Raw genomic sequence first — 11,614 nt, 5'->3', positions numbered from 1 at the left:
CAGGTCGACACTGAGCCGCTAGAGTCTACTTACGCCGCTATAACCCGCTACAACAAAGAAGATATCACGAACAGTGCTACTAGTGACGACACTAGCAGTATTTTTGGTGTTCCGCGCGCACGGACTGTGCTGATGAAAATAAGGACCCGTACAACACAGGAAAACGAAACAACAAGAGGAAACGCAGCAACAAGTATGATGAGATGCGGGAGATTCTCCAGGAACGATCAGCAGAGCTGTTTGAACGTACCCAGAAACTGCAGGAAGAAGAAATGAAAGAACGCCGACAGCAGCACTCCCAGCACATGGAGCTATTGGGAGCTCTCGTGAGTGTTCTGACGAAGAACAACAGCGCTCAGTGATTCTAGGCTAAACTTTACATTTCTTACTAGGATATTTATCGTAATTTGAATGCAAACCATCGTTTCAGCTCATCTCGTGTACTTTCGCTAGATGCATCCCCACTCACTTCAACGGGTTGAGGAAATCGAGCTTCATACTTCCGTACGATCTGGCGCCAGTCATCTTCTAAATAAGGTATGAATCATTGTTGTCTTTGAGAAAGTTTTGGATGATGCAAAGCGAAAACACGATGTCGGGAGCATCAAGCACGTCCTGATCAATTCCTTTCAGCAAAATACGCCAGCGACATTTGAGCTTGCCGAACGCGCACTCTACGCGATAACGAGCGTGGCTCAGTTTCTTGTTCATCTTTGCTATGATTTCGTCTGCTTCAGTCTCAGCAATTTCAAAGGTAGTCACTAGATAATTCGTGTTCTGATAGCCTGAATCACCAAGTAGAAAATACGGGATACGAGCATAAGTGTCCACTCCCGTGGGAAGTGTGATAGTCTCTGATGCTGCTGAGATCGCTGGAAATGAGTGAGCAAGAGCACTGTTGCGAAATACGCGACTATCTCCGACACGTCCAGGCCATTTGCAGTCGAGATCGCAAAATCTACCTCGCCAGTCAACCACAGCTTGTAGAACAACGCTATACCAACACTTTCTGTTGTAGTACATCGACCCATTTATCTCTGGCCTTGCAATTGGTATGTGAGATCCATCAATGCACCCTACGATCTGAGGAATGCCGCACTCGCTAGCGAAATGGGAGGCGCAAAGTCGAAACGGTGGAAATGCCACCAGTTCTCCCATCAAACTACACACAACAGCTGCCACTTCTTTTACGATGCCGGCCACCGTAGCTGGGCCGATGGCAAAGCGATCTGCCGTGACGCGAGTTGATGAGCCGTGTGCGCACAGGTATAGAAACACCGCAAGACGCTTTGGCGGCACAACGGCATCGGGTGTCTTTCGCAACGGCACTAGCCCAGCGCAAATGGTCCTAAAGAGGCTAGCAATACTGTTGCTATCCATGCGAAATAGGTCCTTCATGCTAGAGTCGAAATACACTCTTGATGAGAAGAGCATCTGAGACCAATGACTACTTCGTTCCTTTGCAATCCATTCTCGATCTCGTGGACGAAAGAGCCCGCTAACTACGTCCACCTCCATCTCATGCTGCTGTACGAGCAGGTTCACCGCTCTAGAAGTAGAAGGATCTGGTGCTCTCATCATCTCCAACACCACAACAGCTGCCAAGCACGAAACAGGATCCATAATACTGCTCTCCACTGCGAAATAAGGTAACCGCGTCGTGTGCAAAGTGTTGGTACGGTGTTTAGATAGCTGTCAGCAACAGCAGCTCACCTATGTAGGCAATGCCGACCAAAGCAGCACGGGTTTTCACTGTTCATAGCACCAAAAACGCCATACAAAAGGTTAGAACGACGTACTGATCATTGTAGAGCTGCTACGCACCTGCCGTAGACTCGGGCAAGACGGGAGGTGGAGAGAGCGGCGCAGAACTCGCAGTGTAAGGGAGCCGGGCTGGTCCAAGTGGTGTTGGACTGCGCGCCTCTGTGCCTTCGAGACTCTATATCCAAACTGACCAGTCGTCGAGCAAAGGATCCAGTCAAATGGATGCTAACCATGGAGGCTTGGAACTTTTGTTCCAGGTTCCAGTTTGACACAGAAGCTAAACGGGGCCAGTATCTTGTGAAGTACTTGTGTGTTAAACACCACGTACAATGCGACACTGCGCTTAAATAAACGGGGCTGAGCAAAGACGGAAACTTGCCTCTTGTGTGATTAAAAAAGCAGCAAGAGACGACAAATCTGTGCGAAGAGTTATCTGTGAACAGCTCTTTGATGGGAAAGTGTAGTGTGGATGCGACTGCAGTAACGTGATTCACCGAATCAAGTGAGTCAGTGAAGCAACCGTGGATTAATGAATTCAATTTGTACATCTGGGTGCCCTACTTTTGCTGGTGTTGCTGGAAGGTCATCAAGATTGTCGAGATCTGTGATCACAATAATGTAATGAAAATGATTAAGGTGTCCAAGCTGGGATAGTAATCGGTATCGCACATTCTGTTATTGCTAGTGGAGTACGTAAGTACTGGGGCTTGCATTCGTCACTGAGAAATACTACGTTGACGGTGGCATATTGATCAGCAACGTATCTAGATTTCTTTTATTTTTACAAAACTGATGTCTTTTGCTGACAGGATAATCACGGGGACGCACTCGACCGGTGCATTAGTAAAAAAGGAAAGATATTAAAAGGTTTCGAAGCAGTACCCTCGCTTTTTCTTGAGAGACCATTACGCTCGCACTGTTTGACTTTTTCATGCGATATACAGAAACTCCACAATCCCCAGAATGTAATCCCCCCATTCACCTTTGTTTATAATTGGGGGAGTCCGGAACGAGTAGTCCGCGGGGTTCGCAGCTCTTGAAACAGATTTTGCTTTGGGTAATTAGTTTAGCTAGGGAGGACGACGATGTAGTCTTGGATGACAAAGTTGTTGGGACTATGCTAGAGGCGCACGAGCGGGAGGTTATCTAGGGGAGAGGGGGAAGGGGGACAAGTTGCGTGCACGAATGATGACATCTTGTGTTTCTGTAGTCGATGATGTCACCAGCGCCAATCACAACTTGGCCAAGGTAGACGGACGTATTTCTCTCAGGATCTCGGCAATTTTTGAATGAGCTTTAGCATATTATAATTCGCCGCCACTCTTCTACGGAAGAATTGTTGTTGCTACGAGGCTGTATACGTACAAGTATGCTTCCGCTTGCGCTAATTTGACCGATACCAATAATACTGAATGTGCAATACGGTTCGAAGATTCATAAAGTCGGTAGGGACCCCACTTCATGCAGCAATTCCTCGGGAATATTCGATCAGCATACCAGAGGCTTCTCCGTGAGTTCACCATACACCCCAATACGCCAAGGGGATATCTGCCTGTAGAATAGACCTCGTCGTCCTTGAGCACCGAGAGCTGCAACGCTACATGTAGCACATCCGCGAACAGGTTCTTTCCCTCTGGTCGGTTCTCGTCCTACAGAGTATGTGCTGCATCTGCGACGTCTGCTAGGACTTCGGTGTCGTCAGGTAAGGTGACTAGATTAACGCCAATGACATTGAATGTGCCGTGAGTCCGCTCGTCCATCCATCGCATCCACACCTTTCTCTTCTTCTTGGGCTGAGCCTTGCCGGGCATGATTTGAAGTGGCTATTGGAAACTTTGCAAGCGATACTACACCGGTAAAAAAAAACTTCAACTTCCGTCGGTCATCGAATAAAGTGAGTTTGTCAATGTGGTGATCTGGAAAATAAAAGATTCCGTGAGTTGTAAAGGGGAAAAATGCAAAATCTTCTTTACTTCGCTAATGTGAGTAGGACAGTCACTTCAATTCGCCACATTTGCTCCGGCCCCACTGAGGTAGCACCACTCGAATTATTTTGTCCATGCTTCGATGACGGGGTGTCTACCGGGATAATGAATATTGCTCAAAGCTATGGAATTCTTTTCGAGAAGATTCTCGTCTAATGGTCCTGGGTGGAGCATCATACCAACAGAAGAGCTTCTGTCCAGCTTTCCTCGACCAGCCTAGCAGAGTTACTTTTATTTTTTATAGCTTGAATTTGTTTAATACCGTTAGAGAGCGCAATGAATACTGAAGACATCTAGACAACGGCAAGGTACTTACGAAAAAAAGCTACCGGTAGCATTAGAAGCAAATGTGGTAATTCAAATAAAAAGCACCTCAATTCGCAAAAAATTTACCTAAACGTTAAATCGAAAAGAAAAAAATACCATTTCCTGAATTACAGGTCGGTTGCCGCACTCACCACCACGCCGTCAATGAGAGCTCGGATGGACGCGATGCTCTCGGCGCTGCCGTCCACACGCGAGAGGATCTCGATGGCTGAGGCCCACTCCTTGACCACCTGGGCCTTCTCCAGCGACGCCGCCATCGCCCCCACTTTCTCTTCAAAGATGTCGCCACTGCGCTCCATCACTTTGGCTTTCTTCTTCGTGGCCGTCTTCGCCTCGTCTCTCGTTCGTTTCTGGTTCCCTGCATCCACTTCGTTCCGTGGTGTCACATTCGGCTCGTGGAAGTGAACCGCTCGGGGCGTGGCAGTGGCATCAGAAGAAATTGCCACACTGTCCTTCCAGTAATCAACTAGAAGAGTGATATAGTTCGGTTTGGCAAAGTTTTTGCGGTTCGGACGCAACTCCAGTAGCACACAGGCGGAGCGTAAGATGACCGCCTTGCAGCCATTCAATTGGTCGCGCAACTCCTGTTCGTCCCCTTGGGGTGGAAACTGTTGCACGTATTGAGTGACGTCGCTGGCCTCGTGCATGGGCATCGGGTGGTGTGGCAAGTTCGCCATGGGCTGCGTCATTGGAGCAAACGATTGGACTGGACTTGCCGCCGAGTTAGAGGCGAGAGGGGCGGAATCGCCCTTCCAGTATGCGACGAGGGTGGCGATATAGCCGCCTTTTTTGTTGTTCTTCCTGGAGATTGGGAGGTTTAACAGGCTGCAGGCTGCGCGCAGATCCTTGTGGGTGAAGCCGCTCAGCTGGTATCTGAGCTCCTTCTCGTCTTCGAGGCGTGGGTAGCTCCCGATGTAGTCCAGTAGGCGCGGCACCATGTCCATGGTTTCCTTCGGTGTTGCGAGTGGTTTCCGTCCAAGATATTTGCCAGCTGTTTATGTTGCGGAAGTAAATAAGGGTGAGTGAAGGTACTAATTGCTAGATATTTTCGGATTAAAAAACGTAAGCGAATCCCTTATTCATAGTTTGCAAGCAAATTTATGGTTTTAGACGAAATATAAGCTCAGTGTAAATCAAGGTGAATAGCGATAAATAAGTGCAGAGATTCTTCTTGACCAACATCTTAATCCGACTGAAGATCTATATAAAAAACCTTTCCCTTGCTCATTGAAAATCCAAATGGCGGCGACGTCGGCGGAAGTGCAGCTGGTGTGTTTGTCGACGACGCTGGTAATCTCGAGTACGGAAAAGACCATCACTCGGGATGCAACTTCAATACACAACGACCTACACTCCTTAACCTTGGTGCCATCCCTACTAGAACTCCTCTTCTACACGCCATCGTCCAACGCCGGCAATAACCTCCGCTTCTTGAGCTATGTGGAGACGCAGCACGAGGTGTCTATTGTATTCGAAGAGCGGCTCCTGGATAAATTTGCAAACGGAGTACTAGAATTTGAGCCACTGCGATGGAAGGCACTACAAGTGGCATCGGCCGGTCCGGGAGCTTTCCTGAGCCAATTGGCGGTGCTCACACAGCTCACAACAGAACTGGCCAAGCATGGGGTCAGTGTTTTCCAGATCTCGACGTACCAATCCGACTATGGTGAGTCTGTAAACTATACAATGGCAAAGTGGCAAAAGCTGACAAATTGTTGCAGTGCTGGTGAAAGTGGAAGACTTGGAAACGGCAATTGCATGTCTGCAAAGCTTCTGTTGCATTGAAATGGAGGATGGGCAAGAGCTCACAGTGTCAGAAGACGTAGGCGTCGATCCTCCAGAGGAAATCACAAAGGTGAAAAAGCTGCCAACGATGCATCAACACCCTCTGAGTGTTCCGGATGTAAAGTTGCACCTTGTGCAACTCAACAAAACATTTGTGAGGAGGCACATGTATTCGCTCGTGAAGTTGCTGTTTAAGTCGCAGGAGGACGAAGAAACGAGGTTCCTGAGCTACTCGGAGACTGGAGACGATATCTCGGTGGTAACAAGCGACGAATGTTTTCTAGAGAAGGCTCGATCGCTGATGAAACAGGGAGATCAGGGCGTGCTTGTATCACCCGACTTCTGGAGACCTGTGCAAATTGGCAACTCGAAGCTAGGGTTCGCAGAGACAGGAATTGTGGCGGGTCAGACCCGAGTACTAGTAAATGCCGGAACTACGGTGTTTTATCTTAGTACCTACGCGACGGTAACATCTCTTGATTGCCGAATACCTGCAAATAATTACTAAGAACTCTTGTTTCTGGTAGGACTTCATGTTGATCAAAGAGGACGAATGGGAGGACGCTCTACCCATTCTTCGCGACCATTTCAGTCTGACTGAAGGCGTCTTCGCGCCGCTAACAGCTTGAGTTAAGAAAGCATGAATAATTTATGGCAAATAAGCAACAGCAAAAACAATATTAGATTATTGCCATAGTTGCAACTCAGACAAAAAAAGTTGCAAGAAGTGCTAACTTTAAGTATACTTGAGAACTGTGTTACGCTTGAAGTGCTTCGTACGCGTTGGCAGTGCTGAGCAACTCCATCTTAAAGGGCACTTGTCCGTGCTCTGCCGCAGTGCGAGCATGAAAAAGCGCCACATTTCCACTATTTGCCAGTTGCAACGACGCCAGAAAGAGTCGACACACTTCGAATTGGCTCTTGCCATCCACCAGTGTCTCAAACGGCACCGTCTCGCTCTCCTCGTCGTCAGTTGCCAATCGTATGCGTTTGTTCTTGTCTCTTTGCGTAGTCTTGCTGTGTCTAGCCAGACTACTATTCTTCTGTTCCTCCTCCAATCGACCAATGATTTCTCTACCATAAAGGTGAATATCAAACGGAGGACGTGTGTCCTGTTGCTTCAACAGTGGCGACAGTTTGTCTTGCCAATCACTGACCTTTTTACTCAGATCAGTTTCACGGACATATTTCTCCGTGCCCGACATAAAAGTCGCCAAGTGCTGTCGACAGATTTCCTCGTATGTAAGTGGACCACCCGAATTATCCACACTGGCAGCTTCGCATGTACCCATCAGGTCATCCACGTCGTTGCCCTGGTCCCACTCTCCGCCCTCAAAGCCGTCGTCATAGTCGACTTCTCCATTGCTATCGTCGTCATTGCCGCCATCGTTTCGGAACGCCATATCCAGTCTGGCAGTTGCTGTTGACAATGTCAAAGCCTGCATTTGGTCTTGTCCGTCTACTTCCTCTTCCTCCATGGCTTGTTCACGTAGCAACATAGCCTGGGCACTCTGTTTCTCACGCGCTTCACAACGCCGCATCATACTTCGCCATTTCGCCTCCCGTTGCCACAACATGTCGCATGTTTTCACTAGCAACGGAGTTTTGCAAAAATTGCGTTTGCAAGTCTTCTCAAGTGGGTTTTCCCTTGAAGTTTCCGTCCAAACCCACGACGCCCATTGCGGTCCATTCGCGTTCATAAAAAAGCGATCTTGGAACGCAGGATCCGACAGCCCATCCTGCTCGGCTTCGTCCTCCATCCCCACGGCGCCTTCCTTATTGCTAAGAGCGACCGAGCCGCGCTTCTTCTTCTTATAAGCTGGTACACGAGGGTACGATCGGCCTTTCTTGAATGGTCGAGCGACTGATGAACTGGCGTCATACGCGTCCAGAGGCGTCCAAGGATCCTTCTCAGTCAAAGGCAACACAGTCGCCGTGCTTGTTGCAGGATGAGACGCAGTAGATGGCTCCTGTTGCAGTGTATTTTCTACTGTTTCGTCCATCTGAACGTCTTGTGCGGGCTCTCCAGCGTCATATTCAAAGTCTGGCTGGTCGTCATAGTCGTTATCATGTCCGTCATCGTCCATATCGTCGAAATTCAACGCTGTGGCTGGATTCTCGCCATCCGCAGCGACCCACATGCCTCCATGTCTTCCTGGCGTCTCGCCAAACGCAAGAGACTGGGCTCCAGCAGTCTGTTGCGCGGGTTTCAAGTACTTTTTACTTGCTTCGTCCAGCAGCAACACACCACTAGCGTGTAAGTTGCACGACAGCAACTTAAACGTCTCTCCATGGTCTCTCTCGTCGGGTACGAGCGACCCCATGAGCGCTATAGATGCCTGTATGTTGTTCTTGCTTCGGTTTAATGCTTTGGCCTCTTTCCTCTTCCTTCTTCTATCACTTTCCGTCTCTTCGTCCTCCTGTTTCGACCTCTTAAGAGTGATATGTGTCGACTTGGCTTCCTCCAACTTGTCATAGAGCGGCAAGGGGTTGTTAAACACACTGACGTCTGCATCATCGTCGTCTTCGTCGTTCTGTGCCTCGCCTGTGTCTCCATTAGCTTGATTCTGTTGCCTATCGTCCTGTTTGGACAAATGCGCTAGTGTTTGGTACACTAAAGCATGTAAATACTCGACTTTGCGACTGTAAATGACGCTCGTGCCCTGGATTAATAACGCTGCCTCGGCGAAATTCATGACGCCAGGTCCTTCCCCGCTCGCGATGCTGGCGCCGTCCTCGGGGTCGAACGCTATGTTGAGATTCTCGAGTTTGTCCATGTATTCCTCAAGTTCCGAGGCCAAATCGATGTTCCAGTTCTTGCTCAGGTCCCTGGAGAGACACAAGGGTGAGAAGAGGAAAGAGAAGACGTCGAGGCGTAGGAGAACCTACCGAATGGGCTGCAGCAGGTGCTGCAGACGTCCCTCGCTCATGGCCGAAGATGCCTCTCCTAGTCGTTAGTGGCGGGATTTAGTAATTTTAAATTCTGGACTATGTTGTGTAAAATACACAAAAGAAGTTTTTTAAAAATATGTAGGTAAGAAAAAAATGAAAAAACAATAATTTTAAATATTTTTATAAAGCTAAAATGATGATCGACGAATTCGACAGAAGCTGTGGCGTTTTTTTTTGCTACCGCTGATGGACGCTACATTTCCAATCTGGATCTTGTTGTCGATGGTGTTTCCTTGTTGCTAACAGAATCTGCTTCCGGTGCATCACTACCAGCGTCGATGTTAGCCCCAAGAAGAGAATGACCAGCTTCGAGCTGTTGTGTGGATCGATCACTTGAAGACGCGGGATGCTCAGATAGAGACGACAAAAAGTCTCCAATTCTACTAAATATACCGCGAGAGTTTGACTTTCTTCCGAGCTCAGCCATACGTTGTGTTAGCAGCTCCTTATCGTTTAGTAATTGCTCTAGGACAGGAGAATTTTCAAATAGCAAGTAAACCACAAGTGCTGTGGCATACGAAACAGTGGATACGTGTCAATTCAGATACATTACTGTAATGTTGTGTGTTGAAGTAATCGTAACGGCTATAGGTTGCACGAAAAGAGCACGAAGTTGTACGAACGGTAATTCATTTGAAAAAAGGTAAAGTTTAGTATAATGTTGCCCAAATAATTAATGGTTCAGTTTGCTATTCGTTTCGAGGGGAAAGCAAGCATTGATCACTCTCGCTCTATTCCTTTGTTCTCTCTCCCCCCACGCAACACACACACTTCCAAAAGTTCCTATGATGGACACGATCATGAACCTTCGACAGGAGAACGATCGGCTTCGCAGCGAAAGCAAGGAGCAAGAACGTGAAATTGTAAAGATTACCGACGGATAAGCAAATTGAAAATCTCGTAGGTTTGTACGACGCAACCCATTCAAAAATTATCGACAACCAGCATCGAGAGCGGGCTAACCTCGTCACCGCGCACCACCGATAAAAATGCTGCTGCTAAACAATCTGGAGTCTCGACTAAGCCAGCTTACGCGTCTCCATGAAGCGCCCCTACATCAAGTGCAAAACCGCGTAGCCATTGCACCAGAAAGTTGCGACAACATCCACGGGTTTGGTCACTACGCTAAGAGGGGGCTCGTAAAATCCGTTTCATTGTTGGTCAAGAGAGCTACGTGACGCGAGAGACTAGCTATGCTCAAGACTTTCTGATTGACTTTACAGAGACTGATAGCCCGATTGATATTCGCCATAATTTGTAGCGAGTCGCGAACGAGCAGTTGCAGGCGCGAATCACAGCATACCTTGCTGACTACCCGGTACGGGTCTACTTCTCGTATTAATGTGCAGCGCCTTGATGATAATTTTGATTCGTGTACGCTAAAGCGAAAGTGCCCGACATCGTCTTCCGCTGTTGTCGCTCGCGATGCGTTGAGAACGAAACACGTTCACTCTCGAAGAGGTTGCGCAAATCACTACTGATACTTTAACGAAACGAATGTAAGGGTCGGCTCGATGGCAATGCAAGCTATATTGCTCTCTCAGCTGCAAACGATTGTTTACACCGAGTGCTTCGCTCTGACGCCATAGAAAAATTCAATCCCTCTCGTAGGCCTCGCATTATTTGACCGTTAAAAGTCGTTGTTAAACACAATGTGTTTGCATTTCACTTTCCAAAGGAAGTCGCGAATTCGTACAAACGCAGCCGCAACGTTAGTGTGTGCTTACTAGCAGTAACCCGGCTGAACTACACACGTAAGGTGCGCGAAAGCAGGTCGTGCAGCCTAGAACCCGTGTACATTGGAGGTGTTGGACAGCGCGAGATTCCACTCAAACAGCTCGGTTAAAATTTAAGCTCAACACACTGTTACCGCTTGCAAATCACTCGAAAGTACAATTCCATATGTGCAGCAGGCCCAGAAAGATTAAAAACCTCCAACCCGATACCAGCAATAGTGAGCCACGCCTACAGCATATCATCCAGTTGAACCTAGCACAGAAAACCCCAATCTACGTGATAATAGGCCAGGATTGGTGACCAAAGCTCTCGTACACGTATGCTTATAGCGAAATAAGAGTAGTGCAGTAAAAGTGGAGTCTTAAATGGCCCAGCTGCCGAGGAACCTGCAAGCTTTCCAACTACGTAATTGAGTTATTCAATCGTCGTCGCGTTTAGCAGGAGCTTGTCTGTTGGTTGTGTTGCGTATAGCATCCAGAACACTAGTTACACTTGGCGTACAAGCATAAAATTCACTCGATAATGAACCACGTTGAAACAGGCTACATGGTAGCCACGAAGACATTTCGTGCAGCCATATCGCAACTTCGACTGAATTCCGTGAAGATTACAAAACAGCAAAACGACTTGCCACTTGCGCTCTCACGGCTATTCGGCGTAAGAATGTGCAGCTCGGAGTCATCATTGATCCTTTCCGCGCTTCTTCGGCATTTTGACTGCATCTCCTTGAATAGTTTCACTAGTCGCTTCCCTGAAGTTAGTTGCTCACAGACTCGCCTTTTAAGCTCTCGGATTGTTTGAGGCGAAGCGGAGCTTGTGTCGATTTGCTTGGTCAGCGCAAATACATTTATTATAGTCAAATATATGGCTCATGCGAAGATATGCATCGACAACCAATATTCATTTCGTCTGGTAGGGTAGATCGCTCGAAGCTGGTCAACACGATCGACGCTATTCATTAACAGGTTTGTTGGCCGCAATGACGACAGGAACGTTGAGCACTGTTCAATGCATCACTTCAGAACCAGTCCAGCGTCGAATAGGAAATACTCCGTGGCAGCAAG

At 47.9% G+C, this 11,614-nt stretch overlaps 3 protein-coding genes across 3 annotated transcripts; 1 reads left to right on the top strand and 2 right to left on the bottom strand.

Moving 5' to 3' along the window:
• Positions 1-3,413: 3,413 nt before the first annotated feature.
• On the bottom strand, positions 3,414-5,168 carry PITG_04181 (uncharacterized protein; the record flags this gene model as incomplete). The annotated part of the gene is made up of 2 exons (XM_002905824.1): positions 3,414-3,587; positions 4,208-5,168. The coding sequence occupies 2 exons, from the start codon at positions 5,018-5,020 to the stop codon at positions 3,414-3,416; spliced, it is 987 nt and encodes a 328-aa protein (XP_002905870.1).
• A 147-nt stretch (positions 5,169-5,315) lies between these two features.
• PITG_04180 (uncharacterized protein) lies at positions 5,316-6,490 on the top strand (the record flags this gene model as incomplete). Its single annotated transcript, XM_002905823.1, has 5 exons — positions 5,316-5,376; positions 5,458-5,742; positions 5,798-5,886; positions 5,941-6,327; positions 6,389-6,490. The coding sequence occupies 5 exons, from the start codon at positions 5,316-5,318 to the stop codon at positions 6,488-6,490; spliced, it is 924 nt and encodes a 307-aa protein (XP_002905869.1).
• Positions 6,491-6,619: 129 nt separating this feature from the next.
• Positions 6,620-8,791, bottom strand: PITG_04179 (condensin-2 complex subunit H2, putative; the record flags this gene model as incomplete). The annotated part of the gene is made up of 4 exons (XM_002905822.1): positions 6,620-7,130; positions 7,260-7,768; positions 7,871-8,681; positions 8,751-8,791. 4 exons carry the CDS (start codon positions 8,789-8,791, stop codon positions 6,620-6,622), a joined length of 1,872 nt encoding a protein of 623 aa, XP_002905868.1.
• Between the last annotated feature and the right edge of the window lie 2,823 nt (positions 8,792-11,614).

The sequence above is a fragment of the Phytophthora infestans genome, genomic scaffold (genome assembly GCF_000142945.1).
Source record: "Phytophthora infestans T30-4 supercont1.5 genomic scaffold, whole genome shotgun sequence".
Lineage (NCBI taxonomy): Eukaryota > Oomycota > Peronosporomycetes > Peronosporales > Peronosporaceae > Phytophthora > Phytophthora infestans.
The sequence above is the reverse complement of the archived record's forward strand: the minus strand, read 5'-3'. Positions and strand labels throughout refer to the sequence as shown.